Source organism: Lontra canadensis, unplaced genomic scaffold (genome assembly GCF_010015895.1).
Source record: "Lontra canadensis isolate GAN:19392208 unplaced genomic scaffold, GSC_riverotter_1.0 scaffold107, whole genome shotgun sequence".
NCBI classification, from domain to species: domain Eukaryota; kingdom Metazoa; phylum Chordata; class Mammalia; order Carnivora; family Mustelidae; genus Lontra; species Lontra canadensis.
The window spans coordinates 3,132,458-3,152,463 of NW_022631101.1; the positions used below are offsets into that span (position 1 = coordinate 3,132,458).

At 55.5% G+C, this 20,006-nt stretch overlaps 1 protein-coding gene across 1 annotated transcript; it reads left to right on the top strand.

Annotated features, from left to right (window-relative positions):
• Positions 1-3,448: 3,448 nt before the first annotated feature.
• Positions 3,449-19,213, top strand: EHD2 (EH domain containing 2). Its single transcript, XM_032839109.1, has 6 exons — positions 3,449-3,569; positions 5,336-5,802; positions 6,303-6,400; positions 10,060-10,472; positions 15,535-15,699; positions 17,489-19,213. Exons 2-6 carry the CDS (start codon positions 5,399-5,401, stop codon positions 18,038-18,040), a joined length of 1,632 nt encoding a protein of 543 aa, XP_032695000.1. The 5' UTR covers positions 3,449-3,569; positions 5,336-5,398; the 3' UTR covers positions 18,041-19,213.
• The last annotated feature ends 793 nt before the right edge of the window (positions 19,214-20,006 follow it).

Consider the following 20,006-nt stretch of genomic DNA (forward strand, 5'->3'; position numbering starts at 1 on the left):
GGGGGGGGGGGGGGGGGGGGGGGGGGGGGGGGCAAGAACAAGGCCTTTCTGAGAGGGCGGTGAGGGAGCCAGAACCACCCCACCTCCCACCCCCCCCACACCCCCGGTCACCCCTCACTGGAGACCAAACTGGACACCAAACTTCATAGACCCTTGCTCCCAGATCCCAGAAGCAGCTGGATGGGTGCGTATGGCGTCCCCTTTTCTCTAGCTGAGGCATCTGGGGAAAAAAGAGACCTGGGCACAGAGCAGGATTGGAACCCTAGACTGACAGCATCCAAAGTTCATCCCTAACTTCTGGCTGGCCACTTGCTCCATCTATTTTTTTTTTTTCTTTGATTGTGGGAGAAAACACACGACATAAAATTGACCACTTTAACCATTTCTGAGTATACTGCCCAGTGGCATTAAGTAGCTCCCTTCATGTTGTGCAAACACCACCACTGGCTATCCTCGGAACTTGAAACTCTAACCCCACACACCCCATCTCTCTCTCCTCGAGCCCTGCCCATCACCATTCTGCATCCGGGCCTAATGGCTCTGACGCTCTCAGCACATCCCCAGTGGGATCAGACAGTATCTGTTCTTTTGTGACTGGCTTATTCCACTTGGCACGATGTCCCCAAGGTTTCATGTTGTAGAATGTGCCAGAATTTCTCCACCAGGTTTTGACAGCTGAAGAGGGAGAGAGCTGGGGGGAAAAACCCACAAAACCGTGAGCTTGTGCCTTGGAAAGAGGGCTCCAGAGGCTATAAGAGCACAGGGAGACTTGTCACACGGAGACTTCCTGATTCAGAGATCAGTGACCCAGGGACACAAGACAGTAGCTCAAAGCCTGTTTAATGAGGCAGGATCGTCCTGGGTGCGTGGGTGGCTCAGTCCTTTAAGCCTCTGCCCTGGGCTCAGGTCATGATCTCAGGGTCCTGGGGTTGAGCCCGCATCGGGTTCCCCCATCCGCGGGGAGTCTGCTTCTTCCCCTCCCTCTGCCCCTCCCCCCTCTCACTCATGGGCTCTCTCTCTCTCTCTCTCAAATAAATAAATAAAATATTGATAAAAATAAAAATAAAAGGAGGCAGGGCAGATGACAAGGGGACCGATTATCCTGAAATCCAGCTGTCAGTGTATTTAAAGCCCCTGCTCCCCCCACCATGAATCTGTGACATGGTAATAAGAGCTCTTGCGTCAAGACACTAATTAGAAAGAGCTAGTGGTGGTGTCATCAGCGGCGAGTAAACAATCATTGGAAATCTCCAAAATTACCACGATGTGGTGAAAACTGCCACATTCCCCGCCATGGCAGTGACACAAGTCCCGCTGATGTCATTGTGCTTTGTTTTGTTCATGGTTGATGGAAACTGTGAAATCTCAGCGAAGGATCCAGATGTCATTTTTCTCTCCATGTCCAAGTTCACGGACCCTCCCGAAACTCAACTGAGGGGTTGCCTCTGAGGGGGAAGGGAGGCGCCCCATGTGAAGATTCTAGAAGAGGACCTTGCTCTTGGCTGTAATAACGTTAGTCACCACTATACTCAGGCCTGTTATTAAATATTTATAATATATATTCTGTTATGCATAATATGTGATCATGCATTGTAATTATATATTATAATTATGTATAAAATGTATTATATTCATATGCCTCTTTATGGAATACAGTTGACTCCTTTTTAAAAAAGATTTTATTTATTTATTTGACACAGAGAGAGAGAGCACAAGCAGGGGGAGTGGCAGGCAGAGGGAGAGGGAGAAGCAGGCTCTGGGCTGAGCAGGGAGCCTGATGCGGGGGCTCGATCCCAGGACCCTGAGATCACGAACTGAGCCAGGAAGACAGATGCTTAACCAACTGAGCCACCCAGGCGCCCCCCTCCCCATTATGTACCTTATTGAATTCAGCCAATTAATATTTAACTGAGTGCCTGCTGGGTGCTGGGCCCTGCTCTAGGCACTGGGGTGACAAAAGTAAACAAAACAGACCCAAGCCACTGCCTGTGAGAAGCCGACATTCCTGCAGGGAAAGATTCAAAATAAGTCACACTGAAAATAAATACACGAAAATAAAATCTCAGAAAGAAGTAAAAATAAGAAACATCTCTCTTCTGCTGATGGTGCTAAGTGCTAGGAAGGAAAAAGAAGTAGGAACTGGGGTGATGGGGGGTGTTGGAGGGGTCAGGGTAGGACTCACAAAGGAGGCACCATCTGAACAAAGACCCAAAGGAAATGGTCCTGTGTAGCAAGACAGATGGGGAAACTGAGGCTCAGAGAGGCAAGATCTCTTCCCTGAGGTTCTCTTGCAAGCAAGTAGCAAGGCTGGGATTTGACTCAAGGCTTTGTATGCTCTGACTCCCATGCTGAGAGAGAAAACTCAGCTCCAGACCTGGATTATAAAACCTGATATTTTTTAAGCATCTGCTAGGGGCCAGGTGTGGCTCTAAGCCCTGAATGATCTCTCTGTGCTTTTTCATTTCACTTCTCTGGGACTCATTTATCTCATCTGTAAAATGGGGATAGCGATTGCCACTTCTCAGGGACATTCTAAGAACTCAATGAGCTAATGCTCTTAACTAATAAATCTGCATGTAAGGAGGCATTCAGTGATCGTGAAAGATTAAATCAACAAATATTTACTGAGTCCTTTTGGTGTGTCTGGCACGGTGCTAGCCTGGGGACATGGCAGAAAACCACCCAGTTGGAAATCCCAGTCCTCGGAGGGCTTGTGCTCTTGCTAGGGAGATAGTCACTTAGGCAGAGAAATATGGAATAATCCGATCTTTGGAGAAAAATAAAACAGTGAAAATGGATGGTTGGATGTGGGGGGGCAGCCTTAAATAGAGAGATCAGGGAGGGATTCTGTGAAGAGGTGACATTTGAGCAGACACGAATGAGGAGAGGGAGTGAGCTGTTCGCATCCCTGGGGGAAGAGCCGTTTAGGTGGCAGGAACATCAGGTGCAAAGGCCCTGAGGTCGGAGGGCTGTTGGAGTGCTTGAGGAGCAGCAAAGAAGCCAGTGTGGTTAGAGCAGAGTGAGCCACGGGGAAAAGGAGGGAGGTGAGGGCCGAGGGAACAGGCGGATGCGCGTAGGGCCTTGTAGGCCCCATTGAGGGCTTTGGCTTTTACTTTGAGTTCTCAAAAGAGAAGCCAGGATGGGTTGTGAGAAGAGGAATTTCATGAAGTCAGGTAAGTTTTAAAATTATTATTATTATTGCTGCTGCTGCTGCTGCTGCTGCTGCTGTGGTTGTTAGTCGTAGTATTAATATTAGCATTCCCAGGTTAAGAGGAGCGGCAGAGATCGGGATTTTGAACCGGGATTGAAAGCCCCGCTCTCACCCATCTCGAGAAGCCGCCCTGCCACTGTCCACGAGGGGGCGCCAGAGGCCAGGTTCCCGGTTTAGGGAGGGGGGGCGCCTGGTCCCGCCCCCCCGCCCCTCCCTTCCCTCCTCCCCGCTCTGGGCCCCACCCGGCTCAGACGGCTCGGGACAGGACCTGGAGCACAGGCCGCTCCGCGGGCGCCTCGGATCCCCGCGGGACCCCCGTCCAGCCCGCCGCCCGGTGCAGCCGCCTGCGCGCCCATCGGTGAGTGGTCCCCGACCGCCACTGTAGCCTCCCAAAGCCCGCCCGGTCCGCGGAGCCTAGAAGTCTGATTATTACCCTGCCGCCCCCAAGACTCTCAGTCCCCACCCCCACGCAATGTGTAGCGGTGTCCCCAGCACCCCGCTCCGTGAAATCTCCTTGTCTGCCTCCAGCTCCTTCCAGCCTGTGACAGTGCCCCCGACATCCCTGTTCCTTCCCCTCGTGCTCAGTTGCCCCCACTCCCAAGTCACCTCCCCATCCTCTCAGCCAGAAGAGATCCCCTCCTTGGAGTCTCCCTCTACTGACCTCACCCATCTCTGTCCTATTTGGCCCCTCCTCCCACTCAAGAGCTCCTCTGCTACTTCACCAACGCAACGGCCTGTCCAGCTACCTCTAAAATGTCCCTCAGACCCCTCCCTCCCCAGGACACCACCCAGGCCCGCCCCTCTCTGCCAACATCCCAGTTCCCAGCTCCCGCCTCTCCTTTACCTCTCTGACACTCTTTCCCCTCTACCCCTTTTCCTCTCTATACATTTATTTTCCTTTAAGTATCATTGTGATTTTATGGATCTTAACATTTTTGATATGCAGTTAATTTTGATGCTCAAATCGTCCCATCTTTGGCCAGTGGGAGCTCCTTTAGGCTGGTCCCTATTTCCCAGTAGCATGTCCCTTACATCTTTGCCCACCTTCCCACTACCTGATCAGGCTCATTTGTTCTCCTGCTCCAGCCTTGGAATCAGTCATTTCTACAAGAAGTTCAGTTTTTGTTTGTTTGTTTAATGGAAAATGGTATTTGGAGACTCCAATCTGACCAAAGCCTGGTTCTGTGAAAGATCAGTAAATTATAAGCATCTACTTAGACTGATGAAGGAAGAAAAAAAAAAAAAAGAAAGAAAAAGACACAAATGACTGATTTCAGGAATGAAAGAGGGGACATCACTACAGATCCTACAGAGAATGAAAAGATAGTAAGGGAATATTGAAAACACAGTCTGGGTGGGGGTGCTTGTTGCTGCTGAGTTGGTAATTCTCTCTTTCTAACACAGACCTATGATAGGAGTACATGTTCTGAGGTCAGGTTGCCTGGTGTCCCAGACTGAGCGTTTTCTAACCAAGTGATCTTGGGCAAGTTACTGCTATCTTTGTGAGCCCCCTTTGTGCATCAGAAACATGGGGATAATAATAGCCCTACCTTACCACATTGTTAGGAAGATTAAATGAGTTAGAGCAGCATCTGGCATGCGGTGATCAGAAATCTTCATATTCTTGGGATCAACTGAGGCCCCTCATGACCTGGGTGCACTCAGCCAACCCTTCAGCCTTATTTCTCACCCCTCCTGTGTCCCGCAACCTGCTCCATGCCTTTCACAGCTCGGGGCCTTGGCACACACCATCCTCTCTGCCCGTCTGCACGGGATCCTTGCTGTGCATGGAAGGGAGCTGTTCAAAAGTCAGCTCGGCCAGAGTTTGCTGATCCGTGGTCAGTTTACTGTGTCCGCACCTGGTGCTCATCATCCCTTGGTCTCCCACCATCAGTCTTGCTTCTTCCATCATCCCACCGTTCATCTCTTTCTCTTCCTGAAATAATCACCGTCTTCCTCCGGGAACCCTCACCTCCTGCCCTCCCGTGCTCTCTGCTGCCCCCACCCCCACCCCCAGCCAGTTCTCCCATCCTCCTCCACCCATCCCACCTTCCGGCTCCCTTCCTTCTCCTCCTCCTCGTCTGTGAGGCAGGCCCCCAACAACACCCTGTGTCCCTCTTGCAGGCAGATCTCCCCCAACCTGCGCCCATCTCCATCAGCGAGCCCAGTGGGGAGCGTGGAGCCACCATGTTCAGCTGGATGAAGCGGGGCGGTGCCCGGGGCCAGCAGCCCGAGGCCATCCGCACAGTGACCTCGTCCCTCAAGGAGCTCTACCGCACCAAGCTGCTGCCCCTGGAGGAGCACTACCGATTCGGCGCCTTCCACTCGCCGGCCCTAGAGGACGCCGATTTCGACGGCAAGCCCATGGTCCTGGTGGCCGGCCAGTACAGCACGGGCAAGACCAGCTTCATCCAGTACCTGCTGGAGCAGGAGGTGCCAGGCTCCCGCGTGGGGCCCGAGCCCACCACCGACTGCTTCGTGGCGGTCATGCACGGGGACACCGAGGGCACCGTGCCGGGGAACGCCCTTGTGGTTGACCCGGACAAGCCCTTCCGCAAGCTCAACCCTTTCGGGAACACCTTCCTCAACAGGTGTGCAGCTTGAGAAGCAGGGGTGCATCTCCCTGCCTCTGCCCCCCCACCCCTGCCTTTGTTTCTTTCTTTCCCGCTCCAATTCCCTCCTCTCCTCCCCCTTCCTGCCTCCTCCAGGGGAGCAGTGAAGCCTGTGGGGCCAGCCTGCCCCAGTCCACCTGCCCTCTACCTGGGCGGCCTTGGGCAGGTGACTTCATGTCTCTGTGCCTCTCTTATCCTCAACTGGAAAATGGGGATAACCATAGTCCTCACTTCCGTATGAGGTGCTTATTAGCACAGCACAAGGCATAGAATAAGTGCTCGGTAAACATTAGCTCTGAGTAATAAATTAACTTATTTATTTATTTATTTCGGTTATGGTTCTTATTCTCTGTCCCGATCTTTAGAGATTCTTCCCTTCTCTGTAACTGAGTCCCCCACTGTGCCATCCTGGTTTTCCCTTCTTATGGGTCCTCCTCTGCCTCTCCCTGCATTGACCCGCGGCTCTCCCTCTGCCTCAGGTTCATGTGCGCCCAGCTCCCCAATCAGGTCCTGGAGAGCATCAGTATCATCGACACCCCGGGCATCCTGTCGGGCGCCAAACAGAGAGTGAGCCGGGGTGAGTGGGCCCGGACTCCTGGGTCTGAGGGAGGTGGCGGCTGGCTCTCTGCTCGGACATGGGCCTCCGTCAGCTGGCGCAGAGCCGGCTGGGTGGCAGAAGGGAGCCCGTGGAAGGCTGTGCTGCTCCGTGTCCGTGCATGCCAAGGGGACAGGGGAGGCATGGGCTTGCACACGTGTGAGCAGGCCTCAGCTCCGTGTCTGGGCTGGTCTGGAGGATGAGGCAGGGAGAGATCAAGAGAGACACGCGAAGTCAGAGAGAGATCCCAAGTGTGGGCAGCCCTTAGAGAGATCCAGGAGACCCAGGGAGGAGGCAGAGGCCGAGCACGGAGGCCCTGGGCTCTGGGCATGTTCCTGGCTTCACCTCTGGGCCGCAGATGGGGCTGAGCAGGGCTTGGGAGGGGGAACCTGGGCGCAGGCCAAGACCGGGCCTGGAATTTATAAACAGCTGTGCAGGGGGAGCGGCCAAGGGTGAATTCCAGCGGGGCCTCCGGGGAGCCGGCCCCCACCCTGCATAGCCCGCTCAGCATCTGCACCCCGCCCCGCCCCCCCACCAGCCACCCTGCAGTGTCTGCCTGGCCAGCGTGGGACTGGGGCAAAGGAGTCTGCCTTGTGGGGCAGAGGGGACAGGAGGCTGGGCCACCGGGCAGGGCGGGAGCTCAGAGGGTGATGGTGTCCCTGGCCGCTGCCCAGCGGGCGCGGGTCCCCCTGGGAGACAAGCAGGGGGCAGCTGCAGAAGCAATGGGAGGGCGAGCGGCCAGTCCGAGGGGGAAGACAGGAGGGAGGGGCCGGGAGTTCCTGGGGCGCCACCTTGGAGCTGGGCCTGTGAGAGCGGGAGGGGAGAGCAGTGAGGCAAGCCGGGTAGGGGCCCAAGGTTGTGGGAAGAGAAGAAAGAAAGGAACGGGCTCTCTTTCCCTGGCAGGTTGGGTAGAGGAAGAGGAGGAGAGTCTGTTGGTCTGTCTGTGTGCAAGTGTGTGGGAGGTTGGAGAGAGCACAAGGGTATGTATGGGAGTCCACATCTTGGAGCCTGTGGCTGTGATTGTGTTGGGATGTGTGCACAGGTTTGTGTGCATTGGTGGGAGGCGTGGCTGGCTGCCTCTCTGTGTGTGATTGTAGCAAAGGGGGGGTCTCTAGCGGGGTTCAAATCTGGGCCCTGCTATTTTTAAACCATGGGCTCTGGGCGAGCCACTCATCTCCTTGTTTCAGTCTCCTCGTTTGTAAATGGGGGGTAATAACAGCATCAGCCTTGTAGGTGGCACGGAGGGTTCACGTTCAATGTCAAATCTGTGAAGCACTTCGGTGTGCTTAGTGTGCTCTGGGTGTGCGGTCGACTGTGTTCCTGTGAGTGTCGTAGCTGTGCACCCCGGGGACTCTGCCACGTCTCCCGCTCCCGCGCTGACTCAACCTCCCTCCCTTCCTCCCGCCTTGCATGAGACACACTTTCCAAATCCTGGCTTGTGTGTGTGTGTGTGTGTACGCTGGGGAGGGAAGGAGCTCCTGGTTCCCTGGCCCTTCCTCCCCGCAAGCAGATTCCCCCTCCCCCACCCCATCCAGTCCCCAGGGGCCACAAGGACCCTGTTCCCACCCGGCAGGATGCCCCCAGCTCCCGCTCCTCGGTAGAGCATAGGGACCCATGCAGTCTCCTGCTCCGCACCTCCCACCCGTGTGTCTTGAGTCAGTCCCTCAACCTGTCTGTGCCTCAGTTTCCTCATCTGGAAAATGGGGATCACAAAAGCGCCTGTCTCCCGAGGGTGTTTTGAAGATCCAACTCCATGATTCAGGGAGAGGAAGCAGTGATGGCAGGGGAGTCAGCAGCGGCTTCCTGTTCTGCCAGGTGGCACCTTGTCCCCCAGGTCACCACCGTGTCCCCTGTTCTGAGAAGCCCTCCTTGACCCCCCCAAGGGGGGGTCAAGTGCCCCCACTGGGCTCCTAAATCTCTCTGGGCTCCCCCTCCCTGGCCTAACCACTCTGGGGACGGGTCTGTGTCCTCAGTGCCTGAGCTGAATGAGAGTACAGGACCGGGATGGCTCTGGGGACAGTTCCTGAAGGGAGACCTTCACTGCGTCCCACATGTGTCACAACTAAAACTTGTTGAGCATTTACCGAGTTCCCAGATTGTGTTTCCTTGTTTTAAGGGTTTATTTTTTTATAGATTTTATTTATTTATTTATTTTATTTTTAGAGAGAGCGAGAGGGAGCGAGCAGGGGGAGGGAAAGAATCTCAAGCAGATCCACACTGAGCTCAGAGCCCGATGGGGGGCTCGATCCCGTGACCCTGAGAGCACGACCCGAGAAGCCAAGAGTGGGGTGCTTAACCCACTGAGCCACCCAGGCTGCCCCTGTTTTAGCAGTTTAATTCAGGTATAAACTGACATGCCTAAAGCTCGCCCATTTTATTTATTCTTACTTATTTTATTTTTTAAAAGATTTTATTTATTTATTTGACAGAGAGAGACACAGCGAGAGAGGGAACAGAAGCAGGGGGAGTGGGAGAGGGAGAAGCAGGCTCCCTGCTCAGCAGGAAGCCTGATGCAGGGCTCAATCCCAGAATCCTGGCATCATGACCCGAGCCGAAGGCAGAGGCTTAACGACTGAGCCATCCCGGCGCCCCAAGCTCATGCATTTTAAAACAGGCACTGTTTTAGGCTCTTTACAGATAAGCTTTTTTGGTATATTATATATTAGCTCATTTATATTCATTTAATCTCCACAACAGCCCTCCAAGTCGCATTCTGTTAGGACCTCCATTTTACAGAAGAGGAAACAAGTTCAGAGAGGTTTCCTACTTGCTTCAGTTCACACAGCTGGGGGGAGTAGAGGGTTGGGCAGAGGTGGAATTCAAACCCAGGACTTCCTGACCGCTAAGTCAGGTCCTCCCCCCCACCCCTCTGCCCACCGTGGCTCCTCTCTGCTTTCCTAAGCCTCGCTTGCTGAATACGTGAGCGAGCAGCAAAAGCAAAGGGTGTGAATGAATGAATGAACAAGGAATGAACGAATGAATGAATGAATGAATGAAGCCCCTTGAGACAGATACTCCATGAAGGCCAGGACTTGTCTCTGTGTCCTCTGTGGTATCTCTGGGTGCCCAGGATAGCGCCTGGCACAGAGAAGACTCTCTGTAAATATTATTAAATAAATTCAAAATATTTACCATCTCCTCTGGCGAGAGTGGAACCAGAGCCAATGTGAACTCTTCAGTTGCTGGATTGTGGGGAGATCCAGAAGCCTTAGGGAGGGGCTGGGGTGATGGAGGCACTTGGAAGACCCCCGGGGTAGGGGGAGGTTCATAGGGGCACCAGGAGTCTATTAAGAAACACTTCAGTATTTTAACAACCCGTACATCCAGACGGGGGCACGCCACTAATACCTGCCTGAGGAATGAATGAAAAGGGGGCAGGTGATGGCCCTCTGTAGCCAGATGTCCTGAGGGCCTGGGGCCAGAGGGATGGGGTAATTCTGGGGCCTGGGTGTGGGGGCGGGTGCAGAGCTGCAGGATACTCTTGCGGCCTTGGCTGTTTTGCCCAGAGAAGGTTTTTGAAAGTTAACAACCTGAACATCCGTACAGTCCACTGTCCATCCAAAGGAATGAATGCTTGTGAAAGACTGGAGGGTGCGGGGCTGACCTCAGCCCTTCCCACCGCTTCCTCTGTGTACCTCCAGGCTACGACTTCCCGGCCGTGCTGCGCTGGTTCGCGGAGCGCGTGGACCTCATCATCCTGCTCTTTGATGCGCACAAGCTGGAGATCTCCGACGAGTTCTCTGAGGCCATCGGCGCCCTGCGGGGCCACGAAGACAAGATCCGCGTGGTGCTCAACAAGGCGGACATGGTGGAGACCCAGCAGCTGATGCGCGTCTACGGGGCGCTCATGTGGGCGCTGGGCAAGGTGGTGGGCACGCCCGAGGTGCTGCGTGTCTACATCGGCTCCTTCTGGTCCCAGCCCCTCCTGGTGCCGGACAACCGGCGCCTCTTTGAGCTGGAGGAGCAGGACCTCTTCCGCGACATCCAGGGCTTACCACGTCACGCTGCCCTGCGCAAGCTCAACGACCTGGTGAAGAGGGCCCGGCTGGTGCGGGTGAGCAGCACATGGGGTGGGGTGTGTGTGTGTGTGTGTGTGTGCATGTGTGTATGGAATGGGGGGGCAAGGCTGGAGCATGGGGGCAGGAACTGCCCTTGCCCTGCCTCCCGTCAATTCTACCTCAGGGCCTTTGCACTTAACTGTTCCCGCTTCCTGGAAACCACCCCTTCCTTGCCTCCCTCCCACTTGGCTCGCTCCCCACCTCCTTCAAGTCTTTGCTCAACAAGCTCCAGAACGTTTCCCTGTCTGCCCTCCCTTCTTATGACTGTAAGTCCCTCCCGGCTCCCATCATGTTAGTCTTGCTTTATCCTTTCTTTCCCCTCCCCCAAAGATTTATTTATTTATTTATTTGACAGACAGAGATCACAAGTAGGCAGAGAAGCAGGCAGAGAGAGGGGGGGAAGCAGGCTCCCTGCTGAGCAGAGAGCCTGATGTGGGGCTCAATCCCAGGACCCTGAGATCATGACCTGAGCCGAAGGCAGAGGCTTTAACCCACTGAGCCACCCAGGTGCCCCTGAGTCTTGCTTTATCCTTGTTGTAGTTTCCTTCATAGCATTCATTGCTGCCGGGCCGGACATTGCCCATTCACTGGGCTTCTGGGTTTACTGCCTGTCTCCACTTGCATGAAAGCTCCACTGAACCAGATGTCAGGATTTGTTGGCTGCTGTATCCCCAGCACCTGGAACAGAGCTTGTGCTCAGTGAATATGTATTGAATGAATGGCGTTGAACCAACACTCTTCATTTGACAAAACCTCCCCTATGCCCAGCCTGTGTTAGGTGGTATTGAGGACACAACAGTGACCAAGGAAATTCAGGGGAGGAGACAGACTTATCCCCAGACAGTGATGACCCAGCATGGGCCGGGCTGGTACTGGGGAGCCCAGGGGGAATTGGGGTGGGGGACTTCTTGGAGGAGATGGCATCTGAGCTGCAAAGTGGAGGAAAGGGAGGGTGAGGAGGGGAAGGAATTCTAGACCGTGGGACCAACAAGTGTGTGGGCCGGAGATGAGAGAGGGTGGCCAGTTCAAGGAAGAGGGAAATTGTCAATGTTGAACCCTGTGTAGACAGTGCAAGTAACTGAATCTGAGCCCGGTGAGGTGGGAGTCAGACCACCCAGGTCTGTGGCCTGGAACCTGCGTTTTGTCCTGAGGGTACTGGGGAGCCATGGAAGGGTTCGGATTACAGGAGGGATAGGGTCTCACTCAGGCTGCCTTCTGGTAGAGGAATTTAAGGGCTGTTAGACTGAGGCTAGAGACCAAGGAGGAGGCTGGGGACCGAGGAACAGAGAGGAGCCTGGATCCAGAGCAGGGCTTTGGGAGGGGGAGGAGAGCACTGGTTTGAGAGCGATTTTGGAGGCCAAATGGAACATTCACAGGGGAGGCTGCCAGGGTGGAGGTGGGGCAGGAAACCGGGCAGGGGCAGGCAGGGAGGCCTAGAAGGCTATGGGGGGTGGAGGAGCCCGAGGTGTTGGTTTAAGGAGCAGCAAAGAAGGGGTGAGTCAGGGCCCCTACCCCCACCCCAGGAATCCTCCCTGGGAGGGAGCGGCCCAGCAGGGACGCTCTGAGCCTCGGAATCCACCTTTCCCTCCTCCCCCACCCAGACTCTGGACTGTCTCTGTGTCTCTGTCTCTCCGTGTGTGTTTCTCCTCATTTCTACCTCTTTCCCAGCGGCCATCTCTTTCCCTCGTGTTGGTTCTCTCTTTCGGGCTCTTCCCCTCCCCTTCCCTCATTCTCTGTTCCTCTCTCCTCGCTCTCTCCTTCTGTCTCTTCCCCTCTTCTTATCTCTCCCTCTCTGTCTTCCTCCGTGTCTCTCTGAGGCCCTACTCTGGTTCGCCCTGGTCCCCCACGGACCCCTGGGCCCCGGCCCCTTGGGGACGCAGACAGCCCAGGGCCGTGGGACAGAGGGGCGGGGCCGCGCCGGACACCTGGTGCCCCCGCCGGGCAGGAGGCGGCTCCGGAAACCCGGACAAACCCCGGAGTCCGGGACCCGCGCCCCGGCCCAGCCCGCCCTCCCACCTTATCTCTTCCTGGCACCTTCCCCCGCTTCCTCTCTGGAAAAGCCATCAGCGCCCTCCCGCCTTCCCTCTTCTGGGTCCCCGAGGAGCCGCTTTAGGCCCCGCCCCTCACATCAATTGGCCCGCGCTCACAGGCCCCGCCCACCAGCCTGACCACGCCCCTGCCCCATTGGCCCCTGACATCTAGGGACTATTCCTTCCCCTCCCTCCCTCGGACCCGTCTGTGGCTCCCCAGTGCCCCTCACACAGGGTCCAACTATGACCAAGCCTCCCTATGCCCCTCCGCTGCGCCGTGTCACCCACCCATTCCCCACGTGTGATTCCGCCACACTTGGTGTGGCCATCGAGCAATGGTTCACACCATTTACCTTCCCGACGCTCTGGACTCTGAGTAGCTGCCCCTCGGTGCCTCGGTTTCCCCGTCTGTACGTATAGGGAGTGGATGAGTCACCCGGCTCTGCCCTTTGGTTGAAGTGATAGCTGCGAGAAGGGGCGATTTCACTGTTTTTGCGATACTTGAGGCCAAGATCTTGCGGGTCTGATTCCAAAGAGGCCAGGATGCCCTGAACCTTCTTACCGAGCTTCTCTGAGGCAGCCCCCTGATATTCATTCAACAAACACTTACCAAGCACCTACAACGTGCTTCTGCACTCTGTTGAACCCTGGAGTTACAGCAGGGAACAAATGAGTTAATGCTGTTTTTTTTTTTTTTTTCCTTGTAGAATTACTTTTTACTGGGGAAGTGGGTATTAAACAAATGAATCTATAATATCATACAGTATTGTATGTGATAAGGATCAGGAAGGAAAATGAAGCAGAGGAAAGGAGATTGGCAAGGGACTGTTTTAAGGAGGTCAGGGAGGGTCTCCCAGTAGAGACCTGAAGGAGGGAGAGTGGAGGTCTGGGGGAGGCCCTACCAGGCAGAGGGAACAGTAAGTGCAAAGGCCCTGAGGCAGAACAGCCTGGAAGGAGGAGCCCAGGGTGGCTGGAGGAGGCAGAGTGGTAGAGTTGGGAGGACATGAGGTTTTAGAACCAGCCAGGGACCGCCAAAATTTTTAGCATTCTAAACCTATGATTCATTAAGAGAACTTTCAAACGAATGTTTTCCATTGAACCTTTAAGACCATCTCATGGTAAAGCAGTTAAGCTGGGTTAAACATGCTCCCTCCCAGCCTTGATCGTCCCCACTGCCTCGCAGGGCCTCTTCCCTGGAGGCAGCCCCCATGAGGAGTTTCTTGTGTCTTTATCCAGATATAGTCTATTTTTATTTAAGCGTATGCAGTTAATTACTGAGCTTCCTGCTCAAAAAATGTTCATGATTCTGCCCTTGTTGTTTGTTTTTTGATAACTTTGGAGATTGGGGCTCAAAGGTTCCCAAGTTCATTGCTACCCTCCACAAGTATTTCTCGAGTGCTTTCTGTGCATATTTTGCCAGGTACTGGGGACAGAGGGAACAGATAAGGTCCCAGCCCTCCTGGAGCTCGCATTCTGATGAAAGGAGACAGAATAAGTAAGCCACCAGATAAGCAAAATAAGGATGGGTCGCAATAAACATCGTGGAGGCCAGGGAAGTGACAGTAGAAAATAATTGGATGGCGGTGGTTGGGGCACCTGCTTCTCATAGGATGGCCTCTGTGAGGAGGTGACATCAAAAAGATGCTGAGGGAACCAGCTTGGGGAAACCAGAGCAGAGTAGTAGGCAGACAGTGGCGTGTGAAAAGGCCCTGTGGCAAGAAAAAGATTAGCATGCTGGTACAAAGATGGCAGGTGAGGAAGCTGACATGGGGGCACAGGGAAGGGTGAAGGATATGGGATAAAACACTAGGAGCCAAATCCTGGAGGGCAGCAGTTCTCAAAACTTCCAGTCACAGGAGCAAATGACACTCCTGAAAATGATTGAGCGCCCCAAAGACTGTATAGGTACATGGGTTGAATCTGTCTACATTGGCCATACCAGAAGTTAAAACTGAAGAAAATGTTTAATATTCATCTAGTATTATCGCTGAACCAACAATAACCATGTAACTATTAGTAAGCAGCAGTTAGTGGATTATAAATGTTATGGATGAGTTATGATAGTTCAATTTATATTAATTAATAGGGATAGTAGATATTAGAAGATCAGTTTTTAAATAACCATAAGCCCAGGACATGGGCTAAGTCCCATACATTTTATGAAAATTATCTCCAAACCAAAAAAAAATAAAATAAAATAAAATTACAGAGGACGGTCGCCCGGTTTTACATTTTTGCAAGTCCCTTAAATGTCTGGCTTCTGAGAAGACCTCTGCATTTTCACATCTGTTCCTGCACTCAGTCAGTTATAGTATCACGAATCCTGTTGCCTTTAAAAACTCCACTGCCCCGCCACCCAGGGAGGAGGAATGGGAGCACAGAAGACACATAGCACCTTGGGATTGTAATTAAAATAGTTTTGACTATGTGAACCCCTGAAAGAGGCTGGGGAGGGGAGGGAATCCCTGGGGTTCCCCGGGCCACGCTTTCAGAATTGCTGCCATAGGGACTTGTCAGCTATGGTCGGAATTTTGTATTTGGTTAAAAAGCCGATGGAGACTTTGGAGCAGTGTGTCTCATGATCTGGTGTTGTTTCCTAAAAATCAGAAAGACCTCTGCAGCCGCTGCTACCTGGAGAAGGCATGGTAGGAACAAGGGAAGCCAGAAGACCAGTGGGGGGCCTGCTGTGTCTCCCCAGGCAGGCGGTGCTGCCAGGGGCCATGGGGTTGCTGGCCCCCGAGGCGGGAAGCAGTGAAAACAGATGGGTTCCGGGCCCAGATTCTGCTGGGCGTCAAAAGACGGAGCTGTCCAGTAATGTGGACAAGGCAATCCAGGCAGGCAGAGGCTCCAGCTGGTATGTAGATGGGGGGTGGGGAGTGGATTGCCTGGGAGAGAAGGGGCCCTTCTGCCTTTGCAGCAGCTTCTCACCTGGAAGGGTCAGAATGCACATTTTCAGGCCCCCCTTCGGGCCACGCGGATCAGGAGCTCTGGGTGCGGGGCCCCAGGTGACGACACTGTCCTCCCGCAGGTCCACGCATACATCATCAGCTACCTGAAGAAGGAGATGCCCTCCGTGTTTGGGAAGGAGAACAAGAAGAAACAGCTGATCCTCAAGCTGCCCGTCATCTTTGCCAAGATCCAGCTGGAGCATCACATATCCCCCGGCGACTTTCCGGACTGTCAGAAGATGCAGGTGGGAGGTTGTCCCCGGGAGCGGGGGTGGGAGGTGTGGGGGGTGTGGGGGGAGGCGGAAGGGGTCAGCTTCTGTGGGCTTCAGGGTGGGGCCTTGAAAACAGAAGGGATGCCGGGCAGGTTCTGGAAAGCACCTCCTGCAAATGGTTCCCTGAGGGCACGGTTTTGTGAGTTAGGACAAGGGAATGAAGACAAACCCCAGGGAACCGTGGCTTCAGTAGGATGGAAGTTTGTTTCTCTCCATAAAGTCCTAGAAGGTGGTCTGGTTTGGTGCTTTCCAGAGCCAGGGACAGTGTCCCCTTTTATATCAGTTCTCCTCCCATACCTGGCCTCCAGTTCCAAGATCCCTGCATGGTACAGAATGGCTGTCAAAACTCCAGCCGTTCTGTATGCCTTCCAGCCAGCAAGAAGGGATGAGGGAGAAGGGCGGAAAGCTACTGGTCCAGTCTCTCTAAGGACCCTTTCCAGCATGGTGCTGTCCAATGGTACTTCCTGCCATGATGGAGATGTTCTGTACTCTGACTTCCAGTATGGTAGCCGCTAGCCCCATTAGGTTTTATTTAGTTTAACTCAGTTAAATTTAAATAACCACATGTAGCTCCTCTTCTAGAAAGGACAATTCTAGAGACCCGTGTGTGGCACCGAGCTGGGGGGCTAGATCAAGGTTCTCAGCCTCAGCACTACTGACATTTGGGGTCAGAGCGTTCGTGGTCTGGGGTGTCCCGGGCATTGCGGGATGTTCATATCCTCCTGGCTTCTGCGTGCTGGTAGCGTCCCCCAGCTTGATTTTGACAATCAAAAATGTCTCTAGATCTTGCCAAGCGTCCACTGGGGAAGGGCAACATCTCCTGTGGTTGGGAAGCACGGGGCTAGATAAACAGCAGCTAATACGATTACACTGACAGTTCTGGAACGCTTTATCCAGATGAATTCATTTAGCCTTTCCTACCCCTCAAGGGAGGGGAGCGCTCATGTTATTGAGCCATTTCATACGTGTGGAAACCGAGGCCCAAAGAGGTGATGTCACTTGCCTGAGGACACACAGCTCCTAGGTGGCAGAAATGGGTTGGGACCTGGGCAGGCAGGCCCTGGAGTCCAGACCCCCCCAACCTCTACCCCTTTATGTCCAGATCAGCGGGCTTCTCTGCCTTGGTGCTGGGAATCAGTGTGGTCCATGAAACGGATCTGTCTGTGCCGTGAGTCTCCTGGTGCAGACGACTCAGAGGGACCATGGGACAGAAGCAGCATGACCACAGATCCAGCCGCATGGCTGCTCTAGAAGAAGTCATCTTCTGTGGGCAGGGTATCCCCCAAGTTCCTGACAATCTGGCCATTCCAGGCTAAACCTCCAAACTTGGCAGCAAGCCACACTCCCCCGTTTCTGTGAAGTGGGGTGACGGAACTAACAGCAGGAATGGAATTTTCTCGATTTGCACCAGGGTGGGGGTGCCGGCCAGCTGCAGCCTGAGGTGCCACAGAGGCTAGCTAGACCCAGGGCTGTGCTCAGGAAAGGCTGGGACTGATATCGGAATATTGAAATCCTTCTCTACCAGCTGGCAAATCATCAGAGGGCCGCTCATGTCCCCACCGTCCAGTGATTCTGGGGGCACCTGGCACAGGGGGCGGGCCCCTGGGACCCCGCTGCCCCAGTCTCTTCTGAGCGGTGGGTGTCCGAGTGGGACAGGCGGGTTGTACGGGTTCGCACCTCTCTATCAACACCTGCCGCCCAAGGATTCTGCCGCCCCCTGACTTCTCAGGGCTCCTCTCTCCTACCCCCTCCCCCACAACAGGAGATGCTGATGGCTCACGACTTCACCAAGTTCCACTCGCTGAAGCCGAAGCTGCTGGAAGCCCTGGATGAGATGCTGACCCACGACATCGCCAAGCTCATGCCACTGCTGCGGCAGGAAGAGCTGGAGAGCACCGAGGTGGGGGTGCAGGGCGGCGCCTTCGAGGGCACCCACATGGGCCCATTCGTGGAGCGGGGGCCCGATGAGGCCCTGGAGGACGGCGAGGAGGGCTCGGACGACGAGGCCGAGTGGGTAGTGACCAAGGACAAATCCAAGTACGATGAGATCTTCTACAACCTGGCACCAGCCGATGGCAAGCTGAGTGGCACCAAGGCCAAGACCTGGATGGTGGGCACCAAGCTCCCCAACTCGGTGCTGGGCCGCATCTGGAAGCTGAGTGACGTCGACCGGGATGGCATGCTGGATGATGAGGAGTTCGCCCTGGCCAGCCACCTCATCGAGGCCAAGCTCGAGGGCCACGGGCTGCCCGCCAACCTGCCCCGCCGCCTCGTGCCGCCCTCCAAGCGGCGCCACAAGGGCTCTGCGGAGTGAGCCAGCGGCCCTCCCTCCCTCCCTCTGCCCTGCTGTGGCCCCGAGCGCCAGCCGGCTGCACGCACATCCCCGCCCCAGCCTGCACGCTTGCCACCTGCCCACCTTCTCAGTTGTACGGCTGGGCCTCTCTCCACTCCCCTCCGCCAGACCATGGGGACCAGGGGAGGGGCAAGGCTTCTCTGCCTGGCCCATGCCCCCTACCCTCACGTACACTTAGGCACATCACGGGGACATTAACACACGCGCACACGCGTGCACACACACACACACACAGAGGCGTCGATTCAGTCATTGTTCATTCAAATATTTATTGAGCACGTACTACGTTTGGATGGGCAGGGATTGTTCTGGGCCCCCGGCCTTACAGCAGACAGCAACCCAGACACGTGCATCCGCCCTCAGGGGGCTGACATCCTCAGGAGAGAGCTCCCACACCGTCACACAAACGCACAGACACACACCCGGCCCTAACCAGTCTGAGCCCCAATTCTGGGCAGGACCCCTCACCTCTCTCCGTAGTTCAGTGGCCATCCGGTTGCAATAACCAACACAAAGACCCCCTTCCCCACTTCTTGCCCATCTGGCCCCCAACTCCACCCCTGTTCTCAGGCCTTGGGACCTGGGGGCTCAGAGGGGAGACACTACTTCCTCAAAGGGACCCTTCTTCAGCTCCTCTGCCCACTTCTTTAATAAGGATTCTCAGCAGACAGAAAAGCCCCTCGGAGCTTTGCTTTGCCCAGACTGTGTGCCCACTTTGAGGTATTTTTGGCCTCTGCCCACCGGCCCTGGTTTGAAAACCCAGCCTGGTGGCCCCCTCCCCCAGGCTCCCCACCGCTGGTGGCCTGAATTGTAGACTGAGGCACAGCTCCTTCTGCCAACAGCCCGTATTTAAGTAGAGCCCCCACCAGATATAAAGGCGCCTGGGCTTTATTTTAGTCCCTTTCTGGGCATGTGTTGGGGGGAGGGGCTCTTGGTGCTACAGCCCTCCCCTCTCCTCCCTAAAGGGACCCCTCCCGTCCTGCCCTCCACCCTTCGGTGCCTTCACCATATACTAGTGCTTGACCCTGGTGGGGGACCCCATGGAAATGATGGGGAATGGTGACATAGGTGGGGATGATGCCCCCCCCACGATGCTCTCGGGGATTCCCACACCCATCAGCACGCCCCTCCCCCCGCCCCGCTCCGACCCCATGCCTAGGAGGGGCCTGTGAACCGAACAGCGAACAGCGTTCCCACAGAGCAAATAAAGCCAAGGCTTCTTTCCACGTGGAAGTCACGCTGTCTTGGGATGGTGGGGGGGGGGCGGGGATCGCTCTCCCCCTGACTCCCCCGGAAGGAGAGCCCTGGGCAGGGCTTGAGGTTGGTTGGGGGGGGGGGGTCTCCCCTCCAAGGTCCCAGGAGTGGGGCGGGGGGTTGGAGGCCATGACTCAATGCTGCAGAGTCTGATGACTCAGGCCTGGGCTGGGGGCCAAACCGACATATTTTCCGAAGAAAAGTTACTCTGGGGCCCTCCCTCTGGGACAGCCCTCTCTCCCGCCTCCCGCCGCGGGGGCCTGGGAACCAAGCCCTGGGGCGTGGGGTTGTGATCGCGCGGGCTCGGGCACATCGTGCCTCCGCGAACACCCCCCGCCCCCGCCCGGCCCGCCAGCGTGCGCCACCTGGGACGCCACCCCTGACACGTAACACCAGGGACAGGCTGACTCCTGGAGGAGAGGTGACGCTGTCCACAGGGACCACCATGTGCGCGCACGCACGCGCGCTCCCTCCAGGGGGCCTTGGCCTGCGGACACCGCGGGCTGAGCCCGGGACCCACGCCCCGACCACACCCACCGCGGCCGGGGCACGCTGACCTCGCGCTCCTGCCGCCCACGCGCGATCTCCAGCTTTCGCGGCTCCCAGCGCCCCCTGGCGGGCACTCGGGAGCTGCACGGGCTGCGCGCTGAATCCCGGATTTCAGTCCCGGCTC

What these genes read in the sequence shown, in the direction of transcription:
- EHD2 (XM_032839109.1), top strand. Translation starts at nt 5,399, where the DNA reads ATGTTCAGCTGGATGAAGCGGGGCGGTGCCCGGGGCCAGCAGCCCGAG. An exon ending in GGGAACACCTTCCTCAACAG is followed by an intron (nt 5,803 to 6,302) that starts GTGTGCAGCTTG and finishes CCTCTGCCTCAG; the next exon opens with GTTCATGTGCGCCCAGCTCC. An exon ending in CAAACAGAGAGTGAGCCGGG is followed by an intron (nt 6,401 to 10,059) that starts GTGAGTGGGCCC and finishes GTGTACCTCCAG; the next exon opens with GCTACGACTTCCCGGCCGTG.